Source organism: Uloborus diversus, chromosome 7, assembly GCF_026930045.1.
Source record: "Uloborus diversus isolate 005 chromosome 7, Udiv.v.3.1, whole genome shotgun sequence".
In the NCBI taxonomy this organism is placed as follows: domain Eukaryota; kingdom Metazoa; phylum Arthropoda; class Arachnida; order Araneae; family Uloboridae; genus Uloborus; species Uloborus diversus.
The window spans coordinates 90,246,072-90,272,262 of NC_072737.1; the positions used below are offsets into that span (position 1 = coordinate 90,246,072).

The window sequence follows — 26,191 nt, forward strand, 5'->3', positions numbered from 1 at the left end:
GTCAGGCGAGCTTCCAAGTACATAACTAATGCATTTAATTCTGTGAAATTAAGGTAATGATAAGTAACTTATCTAGTTAAGGTTCGCTATTGCTACAACTTATTTTATGAAATGAAAAATGACCAGAAGTGTAAATAAAAGTTGGGACGCAAACTCATTATCTATGAATAAATGCAAATGTCTGCTATAATGCCATTTTTGAATTAATATATTTTAAACTTCTAGCTTAACTTTTTGTTTCGACGAACTTTTAATCTTGCTTCAAAATTTGTCAATCATGTTTATCTTTATATATAATTCTTACTAAGTTTGGAAAGCAGATATACTGTCTGAATTCGTCTTTAGAAACTAAATTGCATAATTAAATTAAACACTTAAGCGCTAAGGTGTTTTTTTTTTTATCTGCACTAAGTAGAGTTCAGTGTCAGTAATGTTTTTTTTTATTTCGGTTACAAAGATTTTGAAAAATAATGCATTTATGTTTTAATTAGTTATGTTTATTCGACACGTGCATATCTCTTCTGCTGGTCTTTTTAAGTTTGCATTATTTCTGCACTTGACTTAGCAATATGGCAAAAAAATAAATCATTTTGTAACATTTGTGACATTCTCTCTCTCTCCATATATATATATAATATAATATAATATAATATAATCTCTATCTACACATATGACTTGATACTTTTAGAGAAATATTTTCTGGATACTTTTACATAACCAGAAACTTAGAAACTAGAATATTCTCTAATAGAGCGTATAAATGAGGAAGTTTTTTTGTCTAAAGTAGTCAGTATTTTACTTAGTACCAACGATCGTTTTTGCATCGTTTGCGTTGTTATAAGAAAGAAGTCAGAGGCCGATGAAGGAGAAAAAACGAAGTTTATTAAAATGAAAAGACCTTTAAACTGAAATACGCTCATAACTAAGCAACTTTTACATCATCATTTTTTAAAAAGCTTCATCATAACACGCGCGGCTCTTGTATTGCCAAAACTAACTTACCAAAGGTCATTCAGTTAACAAAACAGTTGCAATACAATACATCAACGACTAAAGAAATAATACGATCGATTAAGATATTTGTTTATTTATTTTGCTCATGGTATTTGTTAAATACAGTGGACTATCCGACCTTGAAACATATAAACTCCATACGTATACCATAATCAATACTTCACAAAATTTTAAGTTTTAAAAAAAACATTCTAGCATTCAATTAATTATAAAATAGCGAAATGTTTCAGCCGAATGAGTCTTATGAACATCTCATTCATCATCGAATGGTTGTTAAATTAAATTATATTTCGCTTAACGAAAAAAAAAAAGAAAGGAGAGAGCACAAGTTGAGCATGGTGATCGGAAATTAAAGCCCGCCATTACTTCCGTTATTTTCGAATTCCCCTCCGTTATCTTAAATTAAGGAACAGCCCGCGCTGAGAAATGTGCCAAGAATCGCTATCGCCAAAGTAATATCCTATGTGATTCCCCTTCTGAGCGGCAAATCCGGATTCGAGGAAATAAGAACGTCATAAAAGTAATCTTCGATAATCATCGCGCAATCGTTGCAGTTGCAGTTAGAAAAAGCGAGAAAGATCGGATGCAGTTAAGGAGCTCTTAATGCGCGTCAATCTGCAGTTGCAGATCTAAAGGGGACCTGCAACTGCAGTAGTTAATCTGATTTCTAACTGTAACTGTCATAACGATGTTATTTCTGTAAGTCAGTAACCAAGAAAGGTTCAATTTGCATCTTTTCTGTTTGAAATGAAATTGTAAGACGTTTACATTTAAAGTTTTGGTAATGTGTCAGAACATCATTCTCGTAACTTTAATTTTTAAAGTTTCATAAAAAGCAAAGTTGCAGTTGTTGATATGTATAAGATTTGTTGATTTTGTTAATTTCTCCTATATTGGTTCGCTATGTATGCATATAGTAAATTTTAGTTATAAGGTTAACGCAGTGCTGTATTTTTACACACCAAAAACATGACTTATGCAACAAAATAAAACATAACTCGTTATTTCACACTTTTATGCTATCATCGAATTTTGCTTTGTGTTACTAACCATCACAGACTTGTCTTGCTTATTCGGTACTTGTATTTACTTTCACTTTGTTTCTGGTCCTCCATTTTTATTACACTTCCAAAATTAAAAATACTAGGTTGACTAATAAAGATTAAATTGTGGTTCTCAACTTGGTGGGACGCACCCTTACTGAGAGGGGGGGGGAATATCCGTAATAGTGGGTAGTGAGCATAACGCAAAAAAATCATTTGCTGACAGATAAGCAAAACAATGTATAGATTCTGACATTATTGAATTAAAAGCTTTTTACACTGATTATGTAATATAATGGGGTCGTTTCCAAAATTTTAAAAGTATTTTTTTCTGAAAGAACGTGCTAAAAACATAGGATCTAACTATTTTTTAAATAATTTGTTTATGTTTAATATTTTTAAAAATTTCTTAAATCGGTGAGCTTTTATTGTTTACATTTCTTGCCGATGACATCACAAATGATGAAATGCCATTCTGTGTTGCCATTTTCACGGTCCAAAATATTAAATTCGCATCTTTACTCACGTGTATTGGCAACGATATGGTTGATAGCAAGCATAGAGCGCAATTTTAACTCACTTCTTGATTATCGTAACGTGGAAACGCGGTACAAAGATGCGTCAAAGAGCATTTGAAAAATCGGACAGTTTAAAAAATTAATTGAAAAATAACTGTTAGGAAACTGAAAGAATTTTCTGGGTCTATGTTTTTTTTTCCTTATTCTATTGATTTCAATGACTAAAAGTACTACTTTTGACTGAAGGAAACAATCCCATTATGAGAAGGGTTGAACGAGTGAATTTTTATTACAACAATTACTTTATGAATACTAAGCAATGTCATTTTGTGAGTGTATCGTCATTATTTGTTGAGAATATGTTATATTATAACAGAGTTAGTTTTACTCATCGAATTCTGATGCTTCATTAATGAAATTCAAGTCATCATTTACCTCAAAGCTGTGAAGTTGAGCTAAAATACATACTCAGTTTTGAACGATACATAATTATAAGCATGAAACATAATATTATAACTAAGTTTTGAGTAACATTTGTAATAATTAAGGCTCATATGCGTTCAGTTATTTAGGTAAATAATAAATATTGCTGAACCGAAATAATAATAAAAGTAACGAGAAATAAATATTTAGATTTAAAAAACCAACTTTCTAAAGTTAAAGCACACATTTTTGGTTAAAGTCGCAATGCAGCAATCAAAAAGGGAGGCACGATGAAAAATATGATTGAAAACTGGGTCGAAAGTTTTAAAATCTTGAAAACCGCTGTTTTGAATACAATAATGATCTAATTAAAGTTACTCTATTAAAACTATATAAAGCTCGATACACTATATGACCAAAAGTACTGGGACAATTTAAAAAATTCACATTTTTAAGAAATAAGAGATTAATTGCTTTGTAACTTCTGTCACATAAAAGTTATGCTCTATTTGTCATTTTTTTAATAAAAGGCTATATCACCCTTGCGTTTCAGGGATCAGTAACAAAATGAGGAAAACAAAAATGTTTTTTGATCATCATGCATCGTAAATAGCTGAGAATAACCTATGAATTTCAGAAATTAGATAGCTTACTATGTAGAATTATATTACATACTTTCGCAAGTTTGCAACATTTGCTTGCAATCGTTCAGTGGCATGATAAAAACAGATTATTTGCGAGCGATCCCTCACGATTCGTCAGCTATTAAACAGTTATTCAAATTCGGCCCATTAGATCGCAGATAACTTTCTGAAATTTTAAGATATTGAACCGGAATTTTATTATGAGTTGAGGAATCTAGTGGGGCTTCAGATTATAAAAGTTTTAAATAGCTATATTTCGCGCATGCGCAGTGAAACTTTAACTGCTTCAAATGCCCATATTTATCAAATTTTGAACATTTTAACTTCAAATTTTAGTTGTATACTTCTCTTGTATGCTGTCAAATTTTCTGAAAGTTCGGTAAGCTTTGATGGAAAACTTTCTATGTTATGAGCCAAAAATCTTCAAATAAAACTCGTGGATTTGAAAGAAATGCGTATACCTTTGTGAATAACAGTAATACTTTCTCGAAAGAGTGTAAAATAATTAAAAATAGTAAGCTAACTAATTTCTGAAATTTACAGCTCATTCTCAGCTATTTACTATGAATGATGATCAAAAACATTTTTGTTTTTCTCATTTTGTTACTGATCCCCAAAACGCAAGAGTGATATAATTTTTATTCAAAAATAACAGCTGAAGCATACCTTTTATGTGACAAAAGTTACAGAGCAATCAATCTCTGTTTTCTTGAGAAATCCTTAAAAATGTAAATCTTTGAAAGTGTCCCAATACTTTTGGTCATATAGTGTACGTAAGCCGGTGAAATTGATTGATGGGGATTGTGCGGTAAAGTAAAATAGTTAAGATAAAATACTTCTTTCAACTAAACAAATTATAAATTTGTTTTAAAAATACAGTACACAAGAAAAATAACGTATTTTGTAATAAAACTTGCATTAAAAAGTTTCTATTAATTTTTGGCAAACTTTTTTTCTATGGGGCAAAGTGAAAAACAAAATATTTTTTTAATGAAGTACTTTCTGTAGATTATCAAAAATATTTTAGATTAAATGATCAAATTCAGCTTTTAAATTTATTGTTGGTTGCAATTTTTTTAACTTACTTTTCTGTAAAAGTAAAAGAAAGAAAGAAAAAAAACATGAAAGAAGGCTGAATGCATCTTAAAACTATCGTTAAAAATAAAAAGAAAAGTCAAAATAAATAAAATAATTAAATTAATATGGAAAAATTAAAAATTGGAAAGTAGCGTTTTAAGATGGGTAAACTGTGTGTTTGTCGATCTCTCTGTTCCCCGTTATTACGGGGGGGGGGTGATAATTTTTGAGTGAATAGCCCGATTCGAACAAACTTTGTTTTGTTAGAAAGATCAAAGACATCATTTCCAAAGTTCACTTTTTGCTTTGAACAATTTTTCGTTGAATTTTAAACAGTTCCAAAAAACTTGACATTAATGCCTACGGAGAAAATTTAAGAAAATTATATATTCCGAACTTATTTGCTTCAAGTAGAGTATGTTGGAAAAATCACGTGATGAAGAATGTGTACAGAAAAGATCTTTTTGATTTGAAATTTTTTTTTTAAATTTTGAACAGTTCAAAAACCTTTAACATTAGCACTTACGGGGAAACTAAAAGTCGATATAAATCCCGCATTTAAAGCCGGATTTGCTTCAGGCAAATTTTGTTAAAAATAGCTCTTTATGAGGAACTTGTATGGAACAGATTTTTTATTTAGCTATTTTAAAGGTATTTTTGGAATAATCCAAAATTTTTAAGGACAATGCGGAAAAAATATTTATTGATAACAAAAAATCGAAATTATTGTCCAGATTCTGAATTTATTTCCCTTTTCCAGTTTCAAGCAATAGAAGAAAAGCGAGCCCGATAAAAATCAAAATGAATTCTTCCGCAAACTTAATATTGACGCGAGTGAGAAATAAATTTGACTCAATTACAATTAATTCAAAGCGCAAATGTTTTTACTATAGGGCTTTGGAGTCAGTGGGAAAATAATGACCAGCTCCCGATTCCGACTCGGGCCGTCGACTTCGACTGTGACTCCAATGCCCCGAAATTAGTCGGACTCGACTCCCCTAATCCAACTTAATCCAACTCTGACTGAGTAGCTTTGGCAGAAGCTTAGAATTCGAGGGAAAATGTCTGACTCCGACTTTTGAAATTTTAAAGTCTTCAACGTTGATGTCTGTAGACTTTAAGGGAAAATGACCAATTTCGGCCTTCACCTCCAGGACTTCAAAGGCGTCTGGTTTTAAATCTAATTTCTAGGTTTTTGAATTTAAAACTTTCGACTCCCGACTCCTTTACCCCCAAATCAGATCGACTCCGCAGCACTGGTTTTATTGTGAAATAATTGATATAGCTTGTTTTTATTCTCACTTTAACGTTTTAATTTATGCATTCCATTTTTGGCAAAGGCAAATAAAGTGAAATTCGGTGTGTTTTAACTTTCATCAGGAGTTTTTTGTTTTTTTCTCTTGTTGTTGAAAACTATTTCTTTGAGTGAACAATTTAAACTTTTTATTTTTAAGTACATTAATTAATTTGTTTATTTTTTGGCAACTGGGAAAAAATGAAATCCGAGGCGCCTTACTTTACCCGAAAGAAAGAGCTTAACAAACGATTTTCTATATATATAATGTATTTATTTTAATGAACTTATTACTTTTATCTGTTTTTTTTCTTTTTAAAAGCCATTAAAGATTACTTTTAATAGAAAAAATATAGTAATTGCTTTGTGTAAAGTGTGCTCGACTTTCTTTGTTGAACTCTTTATTTTTTACATCAATTTATCAGATGAGCAAGACATATTTCGTTTCTTGAAATCAGCTTAAAATGTTGAAAAAGTGTGTTTGACACAATTTGCAGTCTTAGTTAATTTAGAGAGTATTGATTAGATAGTAGAAAAACGATATTGGATTTCAGGAAAATATGCTCGTTTAGTTTTGAGCGGAAATTCTTGTTAACTATCGCACCATTGGAGTATTATTATCTTTGACATTTGAGCAAGCACTGTATTTCACATTAAGCGTGTACTTACTTATAAGTAAATGCTTAAGTCCATCGCAAATAGACGCCGAAAACTTTAAAAGCACAGACTTCATTGAAAAATACTATAGAAGTTTTTTTAAACTTATTTTTTAACAACAACGCTTCATAACATGTGCTCCTAAGAAATTCCTGATTTTTTACTGAAATAAAGTTCCCCTAAATAATATTTCGGACACAGTTTTCGCACACTTACACCAGGTATGAAAGTAATACAAATGAAATGATTTAATAGACAAGAAAATTTAATGATTTTGTAGCTTTTCAACTTTTTATATCCACCTTTCCTTTTCTTTTTTTTCTTTATTCTTTTCCATTTTTTACATATTTGTTGTTTATTCAATAATTTTAATCTTTCAAGTTCTTCACTTGCGATTTTTGATTTTCAAATGGAATTCTTATTTTACAAAAGCATATTTTTTAAAAGTATGCATCTTTTTTCAAAGCAGAAAACTGCATTGTGCAAGAAGATTGCAACCTGATTCTCCCCCCCCCCCCCCCCCCGATGGTCGATGTTTGCATCATGAAATGAATTTTCAGTTTCATAAAAAATATATCTATTTAAACCTGCCAACAATATTTTGATAATACTTTTTATTTGAATATATTTTTGGTTCACAACATGTGAATTCTCACCTCCGTGGCATGTCACACGATGTGACTGTTTATGTTGCTTAATAACTTGTGAAAGGAATAATACTTTTAATTAAACAAGTGTCTCAAATACTAATTGTTTACGTATATGTTTAATATTGTGTTTTAGTTCGTTTTAGCAGGATATGTTAACATGTGGCACAATAAATTCTCACCTCCATTACCTAAACCCAAAACGCCAGTTCTCATTAACACGTGGCAGTAATGACATCACATTTTATTTTCCATGATAAAAGGGAGCCCCCTTGTTTATTTTCAGCCATAAAGAAGTTGTGAAATTTTTGTCGAAAAACAAGAAAATAGATTTTGTTTGAAAAACTAATTGTGGTTATTGTGAATTCTCACCTCCATGAACTTGAATGTCAGGTATGTCAATTCATGTGAAAAAAGAAGTGAACAAGTTTTCATATGTTTAACATGTGTAGATTGCATTAACGAAGGAAAAAAATGTTTCCCTGAAAAATGTATGCATTAGGCCTATATTAGTGGAAAATTTCTCACCTCCGTGACAGATGTTATCAATGTCATTATTTCGGAGTTGAAAATAAGTGATGGAGGGGGAATACATCAATATTAGAGGCATTCTATCAAAATTATAAATTGCCAGTATACTCGCAAATTTACTAAATACTATTTTTAACACACATATGAAGTAAAAGGATTACAAAAAATTAAACCATACTTTAATTGAGAGAGCTTAATATTAGATTCCCACTAATCATTAAAATACCTCATTTTTTGCACTTAAAAAAATTATTACTTTGATGATTGGCATCGATTTTTAAACATTAAAGGTTTTTTTATTACTTTTTTTTAATTTTTTTATTATTATTTTTTTTATGAGTAAAATAATCGGAACTTAGCTGGGCCATTGTTTATGATTACTTCTAATAGGTAACACTTTCATGTAAGAATAAAAAAAGAATAGAAAACAAAATTGAAAAATATTTGCGTTCAAAAGTTACGCTTTTTGGAGAATGACCCATATTTAACGCAAATGGTAGTTAGTTAACAAAAAGTGCGTATTTAGAATACTGCCATTGGGGCAGATAAAGGGTAGCAATGGAGTTGTTTCCTTCAGTCAAAAGTACTACTTTTAGTCCCTGAAATTGATAGAATAAGCAAAAAAAATAATAATAATAATAACATGGGCCCAGAAAATACTTTCATTTTCCAAACAGTTATTTTTTAATTAATTTTTTAAAATGTCCGTTTTTTCAAACAAGCCGTGGTCTTAATGACGTCACAAATGATGCACTTCAGCTCATCTTTCTTTCGCGTTTCCACTCTATGATAATCAAGAAAATAATTAAATATGACGCTCTACGCTTGCTATCAACCATATCGTTGCCAATACTCGTGAATAAAGATGCGAATTAAATGTTTTGCTCTGTGAATGGCAACGGTGAATGGTATTTCATCATTTGTGATGTCATTGGCAGAAGCGTAAACAATGAAAATGCACCGATTAAAGTATTTTTTTAAATACTAAAATTAAACGACTTATTTAAAAAATGGTCAGATTCTATAATTTTAAGCATGCTCTTTCAGAAAAAATACTTTTAAAATTTTGGAAATAACCCCATTGCAAATTTTTCATTTTTCATTTATTTGCATTTTTGTCATGTAGTGTACGTTAGCATTATTGTACACAAACTTGCTTGTTTGGTTTCTGAAAAAAAGCGCGAAACAAATGTCTAACTCCAACATTTCACTATTCTTAGTTTTACATTCAAGACGCGTGTCTCGAAAACTCATTTCTGAAGAGACTGCCGTTTACCTGCCCACACCAGGAATAACTTCCTTGCTAGTTATAAAACTAAATTGCGTGCAACTAGTATTTACTGAAGGAATTAAATAGCATGCTGCGTTTTTTTTTTTTTTTTTTCTACAGTTCATGATTTATAAATAGACCAAGTTATTGCGTCGCTGGTTGACCAAACAAATATTACCAGACAAGAAAGTTATGAGAACTTAATGCGAGTAGTTTTTTGCGGTGAATCATCATGTACATGCGCTCAGTGTTTCACCTGAACGAAAAAGAAATTGTTCTCCACTTATATAACTCGTTCACATTATTAGTTATGTCTTACACAAATGGTTACTAGTTAACTAATAGCTTAATAGTGCGTTCTTAGAAGAACTTTAAACTACATGCAACTAATCTATACTAATATTATAAAGAGAGAGGGCGGATTTTTGTGTGTTTATATGTTCGAGGTAATCTCCGAATCTAACGAACTTCCATTAATTTTTTAGCACGGACATTGCTGTGCGGGTACTGCTAGTATTTACTAAAGGAATAAAATAACAGGCTCCGTTTTGCGTTTTGTACAGTTCATAATTCAGAAATAGATTAAGTTATTTCGTCGCTGTTTAACTGGAAAAAAAAAACTTTACCCAGCAAGAAAGTTATGAGGAATTTATGCGAGCAGTTTTTCGCGGTGAATCATCTTGTGCACGCGCTCAGTGTTTCACCTGAATGAAAAAGAAACAATTCTTCGTATATATAACGCTTTCACATTATTAGTTGTATCTTATGAAAATGGTTACTAGTTAAGGGGAGTCGGTACCCCCTATATCGTCAAGGTTAATTTGCACAGGTTCATGTACCTTTTTCTGAAAATCTATTGAAGATATAATTATGAAATTTTTTCTGTGCCTTAAGTAGACTCTTTTCTCCATACTGAAGTAAAACTTTACAGAACAAAAGCTTTTTTTTTTTTTTTTTTTTTTTTTAATTCTGATGTGTAAATCACTATTTTTTTCAAAAAATGCCATTTTGCAACACGAAATCAGCTCTATAAAAATATTTTTGGAACATGAGGAGCATTTTACTTCAATATATGCAATTAAATGTACGGAATTAGTATTAAAAATTTTAAAGCCTAATAAAATTTCGTTGCTGAGAAAAAGGAACATTTAGTTTCAAAAATACTATTTCGAGTTCTTGCAGTTTAAAGGGGAAAATCATACCTCATCAAAATATGTTTACGTTTTCAAAGCTTATTTTAACTTCTAATATGAGCACGATCAAGAAGTTTGTATCATTAAAAAGGTATTGAAATAGAGTTTCAAAATATATGCAAAAAATCGAATTTTCGAAAGTATTTGGGGTACTGACTCCCCTTAGCGAAAAGCTTATTTGTGCGTTCTTAGAATAACTTTAAACTTCATACAACTAATATTTACTAAAGGAGTTAAATAGCATGCTGCGTTTTGTAAGCTCCATGATTCATAAATAGATCAAGTTGTTTCGTCGCTGTTTGACCAAAAAAACATTACCAGGCAAGAAAGTTATGAGAAATTTATACGAGCAGTTTTTTTGCGGTGAATCATCGTGTACATGCGTTCAGTTTTTTACCTGAACGAAAAGAAATGCCCTCTTTTTGATCGGCTCGTCACGTGATTATACACAGCTGGAATGTGGGGAAACAATGCGTCCATTGTTCGTGCGCCAAAAATGCCTCATTTCCATTCAGCATCGGTTTTAAACAGCCCTCATAAAACGAGCGACGCTCACGCAACAAACAGAAGGTAGCGGAAGACATCAAAAATTCCGCAATAAAGTCTCTCGCATCACGCTGAGAAACGAAGCTTGGTTCGTCGCTGCCACAACATTTCAATAGAATATTCAACAGAATAAGAATAAATAAATGGAGGGTGTATGTTTCAGATTAAATTTTTGCGACGTCACACGCTGGATCGACGTTTAAAATCATAAAAGAACCTAGAACATTAAGTGGCGTTTAGCGCAGGATATGTGTTTCGTGTTTCCTCTATTTCGTTGCGTTGTTGCGCACGACAATGGGGTCGTTTCCAATATTTTAAAAGTATTTTTTTCTGAAAGAACATGCTTAAAAACATAGGATCTAACAATTTTTAAATAATTTGTTTAAGTTTAGTATTTTTAAAAAGATACTTAAATCGGTGATTTTTCATTATTTACATTTCTCGCCGATGACTTCACAAATGATGAAATACCATTCTGTCTTGACATTCTCAGAGCAAAATATTCAATTCGCATCTTTACTCACGTGTATTGGACGCGATATGGTTGATAGCAAGCGTAGAGCGCAATTTTAATTCGCTGCTTGATTATCATAACGTGGAAACGCGGCACAAAGATGCGCCAAAAAGCATCATTTGTGACGTCATCTAGACCACGCCTTGTTTGAAATATAGGACATTAAAAAAAATGAATTAAAAAATAACTGTTGGGAAAATAAAAGAATTTTCTGGGTCCATGTTTTTTTCTTTTTTTGCTTATTCTATCAATTTTAGTGAGTAAAAGTACTAATTTTGACTGAAGGAAACAACCCCATTATAATAGCTTATTTCTTTTGATATTCAAAAAAGACATCCATCACATTTAATATATTTGCTATAATTTTAAGAGAAAAAAAGACCTTCCCCCCCCCTATCCCAGAAATTGCCGACCGGGGCAAGGGTTCCTGCTTGTTCCTTCTAGATCAGGCACTGCCATTCTATAGAATCTCTCGAAGTAATAACTACTAGAAGCTTTGTTCTAATGAATCTCTGATGGTATGTGTCGTGAATGCCGTCAAAGGGATGAGAAACCAGTATTTACTAAAATTGTTTTCGGTATTAGCGGCAAGTACTAAATATTTTTTTCCAATTTAAACATTGCCAGATTGTCTTACAAAATAATTTACTATTTATCTTGATGTGTATCGTCTTCCTAATGAGGCATAATAAAATCAATCATTTGATGCTAAAATTTGGCTTCTCAAACACAATGTAATAGAGTGCACAGTTAATACAAGCAGAGGAGGTGTATAAAAAGATATTTCCATCCCTGGATGAAATGGATGACTCTATATTTCTTTTTTTTTTCATATATACACACAGACTATCGCACTTGCTCTTCGAAAAATCAAACGTATTCATTCTAAATTTATACTTTGTTCCAATTTTCAATTGTTTTTTTTTTTTTTTTGTTGTTTTGTATTGATTTTTTTAAACCTTTGTGTCAACTGTATTTTTTAAAAGGAAGGTGGTGGGGGTGAGTTATTCAATATAAGTATATTGAAATTTTTAGAAAGTGTTGTAAGAGGTCTTCGATTCTCTGCAGTGGGGTCTCATTTTGAGGGATATTCCTTAGTGTTTTGGAGGCTGCGTCATTGCTTTTGGGGATCAGCATTCCAATTTATGGGTTCGTATATTTTAATGTTGATTCCCTCCAAACTCAGAAACAGGATCCGCCCTTTTACCTAACCTTTGAATTGAGTATTTCCAACTGCGGGAGAAAATTTTCCAATACCGGTAATAGTACCGATATTCCAATTTTACGTTTCAGCAAATACCGAATGCCGGATTTGTATTTTTGGTCTGGAATTGCAATCACTAATAATAATTAAAGGTGATTAATTAAGAAATTTTTCTCATGATGAAGTTGACAATAGTCACGAAGTTATACCAACAACTAACTCGTATAACTTTATGACGATGCACATGCATATTAGACTGTTACTGAAATGAGAATAAATAAATCTTCAAATCTTCATTTTTTTGAGCAATCACGATTGCTTATTGTTCTCACTTGACTGTTTTGATGTCCTTTGATTTTATTTTCCCACCGCCACCCTCTGCACCATCACCGTCGATCGGCTCCTCACGATGCTGCTCCTATAGCGAAAGCCGTTTCCAGGTTGCATCCATGTCCTAAATAAACGCGCATACATACACAACTACGCACGCACACACATATACACACAAACAACACACACACATACACACAATTACATACAGACACCTACACATGCACACACAAACACATACACATACAAACAACTACCCACACATTCATGCCTGCACACAGACACAAACACATATGCCTACACACATACCCCCCCCCATACACATACATTCATACACACAACTACTCACACACGTATGTCTTCACACAGACACAAACACATATGCCTACACACACATACACATACCCCTACACAACACACATACCCCCCACACACAAACACACACGCCTACATACACACACTCGTGATTGCGAAAAAGATAATTTGAATTCAAGATGTCAAAATTCAAATTAATTTTTTTTTTAACTTTTGTAGATTGTATACTTAATTGTGACTTAATTTGGCGTCTACGAAAGCAGGTCAACAAGCTTGAAAATGATAGCGCTAATCGAGTTCAGCTCATTACCACCTACACGGGGGGGGGGGGGGGGGTTGACGAGTGCGGTACGAAGAACTGAGGTGTTGCCAATTTTGTGTTAAAAGAAAAGAATGTAGTGTTATGCTAATTATTGTTATTATGTGTTTTCTCTGAGTACTTTTATGGATAGTACGACAAGAAGACATCTGTAACTATAAAGAATGGTAGTGTATAAAGTTCTGAAACTAAATCCGTAGGATAATCTTAGTTAGGGTAATCCTAGTAATCTGCAAAATATTTCATTAATTTGTTGATAAATAAACAGAAATCTTGAAATTAAATAAAACTCTCACAACGCATATGTATATGTTTGTGAGCAACTTGTTTGTTATATATACTAAATGACAACATAGAAAAGTTGAAAGATAAAAATATGTATCTACCGTGCTTAAATAAGAAATTCTTGTAACATTAACGCTACCGATATGTTGTTCGGTAAAAATAGTAAGAATTGATTGACAAAACTAAATATTTCTATACGTATTTCCTAAAACTCATTAAAACTTACTCGCGATTGAAAAGCATTGAGAAGTTATCTCAAAAGATGAAGCATGCATAGAAAATTGGTGCCTGAAATTTTGCATTTTAATATGTAAAAAAATAATTGACTTAATCTTGTGTTTTCTATTGAACATGAATTAACAGAAGTCCTGCTATCTTTACTAATAACAAAGCTGCAAGTCTGTGTCTCTGGATGTCTGGATGTCCGTTACGCGCATAGGGCCAAGACCGTTTGACCGATTTTCATGAAATTTGGCAGAATTAGTTCATAGCATAGCGGTAAGCACCTCGAAGTAATTTTTCGAAAATTCGATTCTGATCCTTTTCTATTAAAATTTTAAGAACATTTTACCAAGCAAATTATCATAACATGGGCGAGGAAATTACCATAACGTGGGCGAGGAAAATTAACATAGCAAATTGTCGAGAAATTCATCATTCATTATTTGTAAATATACAGGCGAACCAAATGACCTTTTAATTTTCTATTATGGGCAAAACCGTGTGGGTACCGCTAGTTCTTTAATAAATATGGTGATTTTTATCACATCAATAAGTCCGGGTTAGGAAGATAAAATAAGAGTACAGCTCAATTCTTATATCTACTGTGAAAATATATGCTAAACAAATAATGAATGTGAGCATTTGTGACGAGTGAAACTTTTTTTTTATCCATGTTACATTTTCCAGAAAAAAGAAGTCATCTAAAGATATATATCCATTTATATACAGTAAAAATCAAATATATCTAATCAAATCTTTTAAGACCATAACAATTTTAGAAGGTAAAACAATACGAAACAGTCTGTATATTTTATGTGGAAAATTTTAATTTGTAAAATAAAAGTTATTTATCAGTGTTTGGAAATGAAATTATTGACTGCGTTTGCTGTTGAAAATTGTATTATTTTGATTTACTAGTACAATTTATTTTTGTTTTATTTTATAAATATAATCTTTTTGAGAATTAACATTAAGAAAACGTTTTGCTAAGTTAAATTTTCAGTATGTTAAATATCACAATATCGCAAAATATTACAAAGTTTTACTGTTACATTTGAATTAAAGCTAAAAGTCAAAAATTTAATAGTTACAAGCTGAATGATATATAATATCTGTTTTCATTTATTTGTTTGCACATTTAAATTAATTTCATTTATTTAATTAATTCCTCTCGCACATTTTAGTTCTATTTATTTTCATTTTAAATCATCTGAAACCAAAATATTCTTCACGATAAAAGTATAGAAACTATTCCGCATAACACAGTTAGCAATTTTCAGAAAAAAGGTTGATCCTCAAGTTAATCAAACAATCAAGTTGATGTCACATATATTTCAATCAACCAACCTGAAAGTTCTCTAATTATATTTCACGTTTAAATACAGAATATCCTGGCTTTGAAATAAATTTTATTTGACTTCAATTTAAACTCGTATTAAAAACATATTCTTCGACACTAAAACAGTCTTCCTACTCAATGATTAAATTAATTTGATTGTTCTGCAAAACCTTTGTTTTCATTTTTTAACCTTTCAAATATTTTTAACTAAGTATAATTTGATATCTCAACTAATAAATTAAACTAATTTTATGTATATATCATATATTTAGAGTGTACAGCAATTGAATATTTTATCAAAGTAATTTTCTATAACACATGTAATGTAACCTGTTAAATTTTACAAATAACATGTTCAATTTAAGGAAATGTTCTCAAAAACATCTTAGCACTTTTAATGTTATTGTTTTCTCCAAATCGTCATTTTTCCTTTTTTTCTAGTTTCGGGTATTTATCACTTTCAAAAGCAACAATAGCAATTTTAAAGAACTTATTACGTGACAAATTTAATAAAAACTACAATTTACGGATTACACTAGCATCCTTTTTCAGTAACTTATATCCATTTTGCGTCAATAATTTCGCTTGATTCTTATTCGATGGTGTCAGTTTCTAGTTTTAATTCGCTCTTTCGCACAGACCTTAAATATACTTTGAGGTGATGTCGCTCATTCAGAAAGATACATAAATTGGCATTACGCTTCAAATCGTATCCTACTTTGGAAAGTAGTTTATACTAATTTACAATTGAAGGGAGCCCGTTTTATTGTGTTTTTCAAGCAATGCGAAAAGAATGAACTGGACATTAACTACAAATTAGTGCGTGAAATTTCTGTTTTTCAAATTCAAAATATTTATAGAAAAGTATTTGCTTTATCTGGGAGTACACAGCAAATAAAATTTCCTCTTTAAAGTGTAGCAAATGATGTTTGTATTATTCATAATATGTTTTCGAATCATAAAAAAAAAATGTTTCCGCTGTTTAATTACAAAAATGTTATAAGTTAATGTAAGTTAACATTAGTAAGTGTCTTTATATACTAAATTTCTAAGAAAAAATATCCCTTATCATATTTTTCGTTACAAGTCGTCTTCAAGGTTATTTAGAACAAGTAAAATAAATGAGCACGTCGAAACATTATCAAGTACTTTACATCAATGCTTCTTTATAACAGTATTACGAGTAATAAATAGTAAATTAAGGAGTTGAGCTGCAAGTGGTCACTTCATAGCCAGTGCCACCTTAGAACGGCAAGCTGATACTGAACAGCTAGTTACAGTATCCAACGATTGCAATTTTACCCCATTTTTTCCCCTCGTCAGTCCGGATTAGCTATAGCAGCGCTAAAGCCAAGAAACTTCATAAACCTTTTTAAACTCTTTTTAAGAGGTTTCAAACCTTCAGCTCTGTTATGGATATTCCAGACTGATGGGCCCGGAATAAGGGCGAAACTTTGGCTCTGAAGTCTGTAATGAGCTGTGAAGTATATAAGTGAAGTAAATAAAGGATTAAAGATCTCGCAACATAAATATTAGTTCTTGAATAATTAGAAATGTACTCACAACCATGATCCTTTGTGCTGTCCATGGAGGATGTGTCACTACCCACCACCATACCTTTCTGCAGCGTCTTTGGGACTTTGGTGAGTGGGACAACTTCAACTCTGATCTTGGCACATTTTCCCTGTTTCTCTAAGTCTCGGATTATGTGCAAGTAGCTGTTGTTGAGAGCGAACCAGAATCCATTCTTTTCTGCCACCTGCACCTTGGGGATCCTCTCGTGGCCCTGGAGGAACTTGCTACAGAGGTCCGCCATGGTGTCCTCCAGGCCACTGGTGGCATCTTGCAGGAAGTGGATGTCGGATGGTGCCAGGATCATGTTACTGCTTTTCTTCTGCTGAGGCTGAAAATGTTGAAAGCTGCTCAACGAAACAGTCTTGCGCTTCAGTCTGCCCAATCCGAAAATCCGAGCGATCGAGGATGAGAGAGGAATGTTTACTGTTGGGAAGGAGAACCACTGTACATGGGATGGCGGCACGTTCCAAGATGTGGATATTTTGAAGATTTCTTCACTTATACTTGCAGTTCGGTTGACCTTTCTGATAATATCATTCTTTGAATTTTCTCCATTTCACAATACCCAAAGTGTTCTCAAAAATTTAATCCTCTGTCGCTAAACTTCTTTAACATATGAGTATGTCAACATTCTTTTTTCTGTTGTGAATTCTTTCTGTCTTTAACGAAAAGAAATGAAACAAAATAAAACTTTCACTTGATACTTCTTCGAAAAGGAAGCAATTTTCTTTAATTTAAACTCCTTCACTAGAACCATTTGAAAACTGCTTATGCACGTAATACACGACAAAATGTCACAAGCTTAGAAAAAATGAAAAGTTTCGAGAGTGAATATTCATAAAAATAGACTTTTCTATAAGCATCATCGAAAGAAATATTTTCCGAGAACTTTCAGGGCAAGCAATATCCGTATTACTCATTTTGACAAGAAAACCCCATTTTAGACTTTTATTCGACAAGCTGTCAACAAAATAACAGCTGCGTAAAACTGTTTGACAATAAACAGATAGGAGCAGGGCAAATATATTTTCTTAAGAATGGCTAAACATATACTTTAGCAAGAAACTTTCATATTTATACAATCAACAGTGTTATTTTAGGATTGCATTTGTAGTTCTGAGAATTTGAATTAGAGAAATTTTAAGTCACAATGTATCCGATACTTATCAGTACTATTTCATTCCTTTCTTTCTAAAATATATGCTCAAATTATACTTTTTAAAACATGGAAAGGATGAGATGAAAAGTCATAAAGACTTCGGAATCTAAAGAATAGCTCGTTTCGACTAAGAATAAAAAACTAGTTTAAATTTTAGAGAAATTGTGATACCTCGAATTAGAATTAACAATTGAAAACGTAAAACTCTATATTCACAAAGCTCGATATACTTTTTTCTGCATGAACATCCCTAAAACTGCTATTTCTTCAAAGCATTTCAACATCACAGAATGTTTTCACATCATCTCAACTCAGGGATGATAAAATATTTTCAATATCAACCAATCAGAGTAACTGTAACCTTCACCACACGCCATGCGGTCACGGTAAAGCACGTTCATTTATTACGTCCGGGCCAGAGACAGTGCTCATTCCTTCTCACTCTCAAGAGCGAATGTCGAGGTCAGGCAGCGAACGCAAATGTCCGCGGCTAGATTTTGCGGAACACTTTTAGTTGGCGAGGAGAAAAGCCGCCAATGTAGCAGCGTCCGCCAAGTTGTTTGGTGGTGGGTGATAGATTTTAGCTGAAAGCCAAGATTAAATACATGACGGGAGAATATATGTCCGCAACTGATAAGGAGTGAAGTGTTCCTTGAGTTGCGTTTGCTGAAAAGTGAATTCAAGTAGCAAAAGCCATTAAACGGTTCATACCTGCTTAGAATTTGTACTCAGATAAGGAATTTAGGCAGCTAAATTATTTCAGAACAATGGGAAGTTAAATGTAAACTTTTTAACAGATATTACTATGTTACAAAAAACTAATTCATATTATTGCGCAAATAATAAGCAAGAAGATACATAAAATACAACATTTTCTCCGTGAGGGTTTATTCAATAAATAAATAAATAAGTTTTGAAGAGCGTGTTAAGTTTTAGCTTCGTAATGTTTACTGAGAATTCTGAAGAGAAAAAAAATCCCTTTCATTAAAAAATCCTCAAGTATATGTCACATTTGGTGAAATTTCAAAATATTTTTTAGTTTCATTCAGTTAAACTGATGTGACATTCCTTATTACCCGTAAAAAGGTGGGATAAATTAGACTAAAGGGACACAGAATTTCAGTGTTTCAACTATAGATCCTTCCCTTTCTTTCGGATGAACTGAGACATAAAATTTTGTTCATTGTGTCTAGAACTACATCCTTTCTAAATAATTGGGTATGCAAAAATTGACTTGGTGAATGTTTGTTAGCAAATGAAATCAGGCTTATTTTTATCAAAGAATGTTTTCTTTTACCCCAGAGATTAGGAGGTTAAATGGAAAGTGCTTTCTATCTCCGTGAGGATTGACGCAAGTAGAAAATCGGTAGATGGGGTTAACCCCAAGTTAATTACTGAATAGTTCATATATATCATGGCTTCTTAAATAAGGCACAAATAACGTAGAAGGCATCTAAACTATTCTGCCGTGAGCAGGTAAACGGCAGTATCTGCAGAAATGGGTTTTCGAGGTATTTGAAGAAATGTGTGTTGGATCCAATACTGACAATAGGGAATGTTGGAATGAGACTTCTTTTCGTGCGTTTTTGTCAGCGGAAACCGAATAAGAAATCTTGTACAATGAAGCTAACGTACAATAGATGACAAAAATGCAAAAAAGAAAAATTTGCAGTTACTGCCCTTTACCTGCACACGGCAGTAATAACCTTATTATTGTGTTTTTTACCGTTTTTACAAAAATTTTAGGATATAATAGGAATTATGTTTCTCCATGAGGACTGACCCAAATAGATAAACGATGGATAGGGTTAACCCTAAATTTCTTTTAACCTCTCACCCCATAATTAATTACTAAATATCTCATATATTATGATTTCTAAACTAATGCAGAAATAACTTACAAGGCATCTCAACTATTATCTTTATTTTTGTATTTTATGCAGTTTTAACAAGAATTTTAGGATACAATAGGTACGCATACAGTTCATTAGTATGAACTGTATTGAATTGACATCTATTTTAAGAATTCAAAATATCCTTTAACTGAGCTTTATGTTATGAAATTAAACATAACAAGCTCCCTTTGTACAACATAAAAAAGAACTAAGCATTTCGTACAAAAATTCACTTTCACTATAATTATACTTATCATTAATTTATCTATCATATATTTCTGTTTTAGTTTACACTTGTTTTTCAAAGTTAAGCAAACAGATGTTGTATCAACTATTGTTGAAGTTTTATGCTATTGTTGATAATAGAACTAAGCAAAAGTGTAAGCTGATACTCAAAAGTAGCATACGAGTATATTGAAAATAGATGAATAAAATATGTTGGATTTTTTTCTCTCTTTCTTAAACTAGCCAGCAACAGATATTGTTTCAACTAATGTTGAGGTTTTATGCTATTGTTGATAATAGAACTAAAAAAAATGTGTAAGCTCAAAAATAGCGTACTAGTATATACTGAAAATAGATGAATAAAAATGTTAGATTTTTTTCTCTCTTATTTAAACTAGTTGCCTTTGACGACAGGGCAGAAAGTATCGTTATTTTTTTTAAATAATTTATATTCATTTATCAACTTTCTACAACACACGAGAATCAAATATTAATAAAATTGAAGTTACAAAATGTATTGTTGAGTGTTCGTGATACAACTTCAAACTTTCTTTAAATGACGACACAGTTCTTGAGAAAACACAGGAGATTTATTTACAGCTATGTTCAGGAAGCGTAGTTACAGCTGCTAAATCAATCATCAGCAATTAAGAAAATATCAATTAACACCGTAAACCCAGCGGTTACACACGTATTTACATCCAAAACATACGCAAAAATACAGCTCAAAGGCTTCACAAAACAGAGCTAATAAATGCTCTCCAGCGCACCACTGACACGATTCACAAGCAAAAACTAACTCGAGACTGAATCTCGCCGTCGGCCGTAGCTATTTATAAATCTCGAAAGAGAAGTTTTCACAAAATTCGAAATGCTTCTCGTATTTTCTTTTTATTCATTCACAAATCTTATCAATGAAAAATCTTATCAATGAAAAATATGGGGAGCGTATACTTCAGATGCATGTTTGGGCGTTGTAGGTACATTACAAAAAGCTATTTACAGGTTACGTTACTAAGATAATTTTAGTTGCAAAATAATGGAACAAACGCCTAATTTAGCCAGATTACAACAAATTAATCACAAAATAATTACTATTTGCAGAATTTTTAACAGTATGTATAACCGTTACAGTGTATTGTTCATGGAATAACTATAGGTACAGTGGAATACGCTTATACGAATCACGATTGTTCTAAACAGTTTTGATTCCAAAAAGCGGCTAATTCAATGAAGCTGGATTTTGTTCTTTTTGATGATTTGACTCATTAAAGCGGCTGGTTCAATAAAGCGGTTGATTCAATAAAGCAGCTAGTTCAATAAAGCTGGATTTTGCTCTGTTTTTGTTGAATAGACTCATTAAAGCGGTTGATTCAATTAACCACTGACTCAACTAACCGGCGTCCACTATATTTCATGAAATAACTAGACAATTCAGTTAAAGTATTGTTACAAATTCTGTAAATAGCAATTATTTTTTTATGATTAATTTGTTGTAATCTGGTTAAATTTGGCGTTCATTCCATTATTCTACATCTAAAAATTATTGTAGTAACTTAACCTGTAAATAGTTTCTTGTAATGAATATACAACCCCCTTACATTCGAATGAAGTATATGGTCCCTCCATTTCTGCACACTAAGATTTGTGAATGAAATAAAAAGAAAACATCGAGAAGGATTTCGAATTTTGTAGAAACTTCTCTAGGATTTATAAATAGCCTCCGCGCGTGATAAAAAGTCGGACTGGTCTGAGCCGTTGCACTAAGAGCATGTATTTGGCTCTGTGTGTATTAGCCTTTCGCTGTGTTTCTGCGTATTTTGAAGTAAATACGTGTGTGACCGTTGAGTTTACGGTTTTTAATTGATATTGGCTTAATTGCTGATGATTGATTTAGCAGTTGTAACTACATTACCTGTACATAACTATAAATAAATCTCCTGTGTTTTCTCAAGAACTATGTCATCATTGAAAGAAAGTTTGAAGCTGCATCGAACGCGTAACAGTATATAATAAATGAGAAATTTCGTACTTTACCTAGTGAAATGAAATAAATTGCTTAAAAAATTCACCAATTTGTAAAACAAATTCCGATCCAATATTTGAAACTTAACTCAAGCAAGAAGCCAACCCGAATGGAATGCTTTCGTTTTAGATTGATTAGTTTTATTGTTCCCGGCTCCAGACACCGTAATACCAATCACTTTTCTTTTAGGAAACAGGAAAATAGTAATACAGATTGTTGAAATATGGTACGATGATCTTGATTTCTCTATCCCCTTCATTTCATAACGTAACATTTTCAGCCATTTGTGTTCCAAAGAATGATCACGGCAAAGTGTTTTCAACCGCATCCGCAACTAGCAAGACATGTGCAATCGTGATCGTTTCTCAGAAACCGGAATATCCAATGAAAACGCTCAAGTTTTAGCTATCTTTTATGATTGCACACTTGGTCTGTTTTCCAGATTGTTTTATTGCAGAATGATTGTTTAGATGCATTGCAGAAGAAAGTTTGATAACATTCTGTAAGTTTAACCGTTGGAAATAAGTTGCTCTTTGAATGCTCAGAAAAGAAATGCATTTGTGTTGTTTTGTAAAGAACTTTTAGAAAAATTCCCGATTATTTCCAGGTTAGAAAGGGTTGTTAATTTACTTAAGGAAGTTTGATAACTTCTGTATGTTTAACCATTTAAAATATGCTTCTCTTTAAATATTCAGAAAAATTATGTTTTGTAATGAAATTTCAGAAACATTTCCTGTTACTTTATTGAAGAAAATTTGATAACCTTGTTTAACCATTTGAAAAAAAATGCTCGTTGAATGATCAGAAGAGCAATGTATTAGTATTTTTGAAAAGAAATTTCAGAAAAAAGTTCGGTTATTTCCAGCTTTAAAGGGGATGTTACTTTACTGTATTAAATTTTTGATAAATGAAAAAATAACTCGTGAAATTATCTATGAAATATCAATTTTTGCGTTTGTAATAACTGTTTCTTTATACGCTAAAATAGTATAACTGACAGCAAGTTGTAATTAAAACATGATTTTCGTACACATGGTAGAACATATGTAATGTACATCTTAAAATGTGCGTTTGAGAAAACTTATAGGTAACTAATCGTGGAATAAAATGTCATGTGAGGAATATAACTACTTCCTTGATTTTTAGATTATACAGTTGAACTCGGTTAATACGAACTGCCAAAAATTCACGAATTTGTTCGTATTAACCGTTATTCGTAACATCCATAAATAAGTAATATGGGGGAAAAAAAAAATAGAACCGACTTCAAAATTGCTCTAAAAAGTGAAAAATAATTTTATTCTTTAAGCACCATCGATAATACTTTTAAACATAATTTTTGAAGTTGGCGCAAAACGATCGATAAAATTATTCACAGCCATAACTCAACTACAAGTATAAGTTTAACCACGTCCAGTTTCTTCACTACCACATGCATTACGCATTGATGACAGCATATTTGAGTAACGATATAAATGTTTCGTTCCTAAGTTTGGATGATTTTTTGATAAAAATATGAACGAAGCATGGTTACAATGGATTTTACTTTTTGTTTTTGCACCAACTTCAAAAATTATGTTTAAAAGTATTATCGATGGTGCTTAAAGAATAAAATTATTTTTCACTTTTTAGAGCAATTTTGAAGTCGGTTCTATTTTTTTTTCAAAATTTTTTTATTTCATTCTTTTTAGTGTAAATGTAGATATTTCAGTAAAAGTAAGAAGTTACCTAGTAAGAAGTGCGGCTCTATATCACTGTATTGCTTTAGAAAAGCCTTTATTCAAAATTATCATTACAATTACTATTAATGTTACAGTTATATGGCACCAAACTTTTATAACAATGAGTTTCATATTGTCGCGTAGATGAAGATAGCGAAGACAATGTGAAAGCCAAATGAAGCGAATACTCGTTAGTCTCAACTCGAGATCTTTATTCAGAACCACGAATGAACGTTACATCTCCTTATATACAACTTGAAAAAGTGCTGGAACTTTCCAGACTTGAAAAGATACAGAAATTAATAGAACATTCGAGAAAATACGGGAAACAGTAGAAACGAAATTTTAGTAATATTCACTTTGTCCTAGTCGGGATTTGAACCCGGGTTGCTCGTGTGGGAGACGAGAACTCTACCACTGAGCCACCGTTATCTACGAATGATATAGCGAACTTCGTTACAATATGATTCTAATCATTTAATAGGGAAATTTACTGTTTTTTGCCCATAACTTTTTATCTAAAGAACAAATATGGTCAAACAAAGTAATGGGACCTAAGTTGAGCCATCCTCTATCCATTAAAAAAAGAATTATCAAAATCGGTTCACTAGGTGAGACGCTATGAGTGGACAAACAAAAAAAAAAACATACATACGGTATGAACTGATAACCGCCTCCTTTTTGAAGTCGGTTAATTAAAAAAATGCATACGTAAATTTAAAACAGAATTGCTTTGCAACTCATTTACAATGTCTGTCTTTTCACGAATTGTTTACGCTCTTCCATCTTTAGCTTATAAGGGGCTACCAAATAAAGCAGCATTCAGTTTATAAAAAACGTAGGACTGCCAGGCAAAATAGACACTACGAAATTTTTTCTTGCACGAGCTAGAAAAAGCTAAGCCAGTTTACGGCATGAAATAACGTGCTTTATCGATATTCAAGAAGATAAGGGTCGGAAATAGTAGGATAGTAATTTTTATTAAGTAAAACGGGTGGCAATTCTCAACTCCAGAGCTCGAATACGCCACCTTGCGGCGATTAATAATACTAAAGAAAAAGGTAAAACATTCCATTCCACGTGTTATCATTGGGGTAAATTACAGGCTTCAGACAGTTTGTGGTGCAATGTAATTTCAGAAGAATAGAAAAGAAAGCTTCCCACAAATACGATGAAAAATTACTGTCATTCACTAAACGTCAATGCAAGTTATAAATTACGGCATGCGTTTGTTTTACCTTTTTTATCCACGATTAGACAGTGGCTGCAGCGCCCCCTATAGTTTATTGGTGTTGCGACTACCCAAATGAAATGATAGACGGTTTTATCCCCCAGCAGACTGATCAGTCCAAAAGTAAACAGGTGTAATGAGTTTTAACTCTTTCAGAATAGCAGAGGATCTTTCAGAATAGAATTGTTCGTCTTAACCGAAACTTTCATTTTGATCTACGTAATATCCGTGACATTTTTAATGTAATTAAATAGTAAACCAAACTAATTTAACAAAGTGTTCGTTTTAGCCGTGATTTCGTATTAACCGTGGTCGTATTAACAGAGCTCAACTGTATATAGAAAATAACGTTTTCGGCTGATTTACGAGTTTTCTACTGCTACTGAAGCAATCAGACATAAAATGATATACTGTTCTTTTTTTTATTTCGCAATATTTTTTTGATATTTATTTTATTCATATTTTATTTTACTTATTTATATTTTTTTTTGTTTATTTATTTCATTTAATGATTTTTTTAATTAAATAAAAATAAACTCAGTGCTGCAACATTCCATGAAAGTCAAGGTTTACTGTGCCTGCCTATCTCAATGTATTTTCCCTACCAGTTTGTGACGCTTAGTACTGAGTACCTCAGAGGAAGTAATGTCATTAAAAGTCTGCAGACATTTCTGGATTAAAAGGCACAGCTGCAATAAAATTGCTAACATAAAGTTCTGAAAATAAAACAAATCAAATGATTAAAAAACGCAGTAAACAGCTCCCAAAAGAAGAAATATGGAGTGTAATGGAGCAAATTTATGTTTCATTTGTGTAGAATTCAATCCAAAAAGAGTTATCTGTGAATGCGTTACATGTCTGCACCTACGCAACTATAATTTATAGGTAAATTATTTATTTGGTTAAATCAATGGTTTTGATTGTGGTAAATATTTGATTAATTTTGTGTTTATAAAAATAGGAAACCAATCAGT

The 26,191-nt window shown here is 31.9% G+C and overlaps 1 protein-coding gene across 1 annotated transcript in view; it reads right to left on the minus strand.

Annotated features, from left to right (window-relative positions):
* LOC129227058 (uncharacterized) overlaps nt 1-18,551 on the minus strand; it is a 61,112-nt gene extending 42,561 nt beyond the window's left edge. Inside the window, exon 1 of the mRNA XM_054861701.1 lies at nt 16,949-18,551. Within this exon, the coding sequence (XP_054717676.1) occupies nt 16,949-17,264 (316 nt within the window). The 5' untranslated portion in view covers nt 17,265-18,551. The remainder of the gene's footprint in view (nt 1-16,948) is intronic.
* Nucleotides 18,552-26,191: the final 7,640 nt, after the last annotated feature.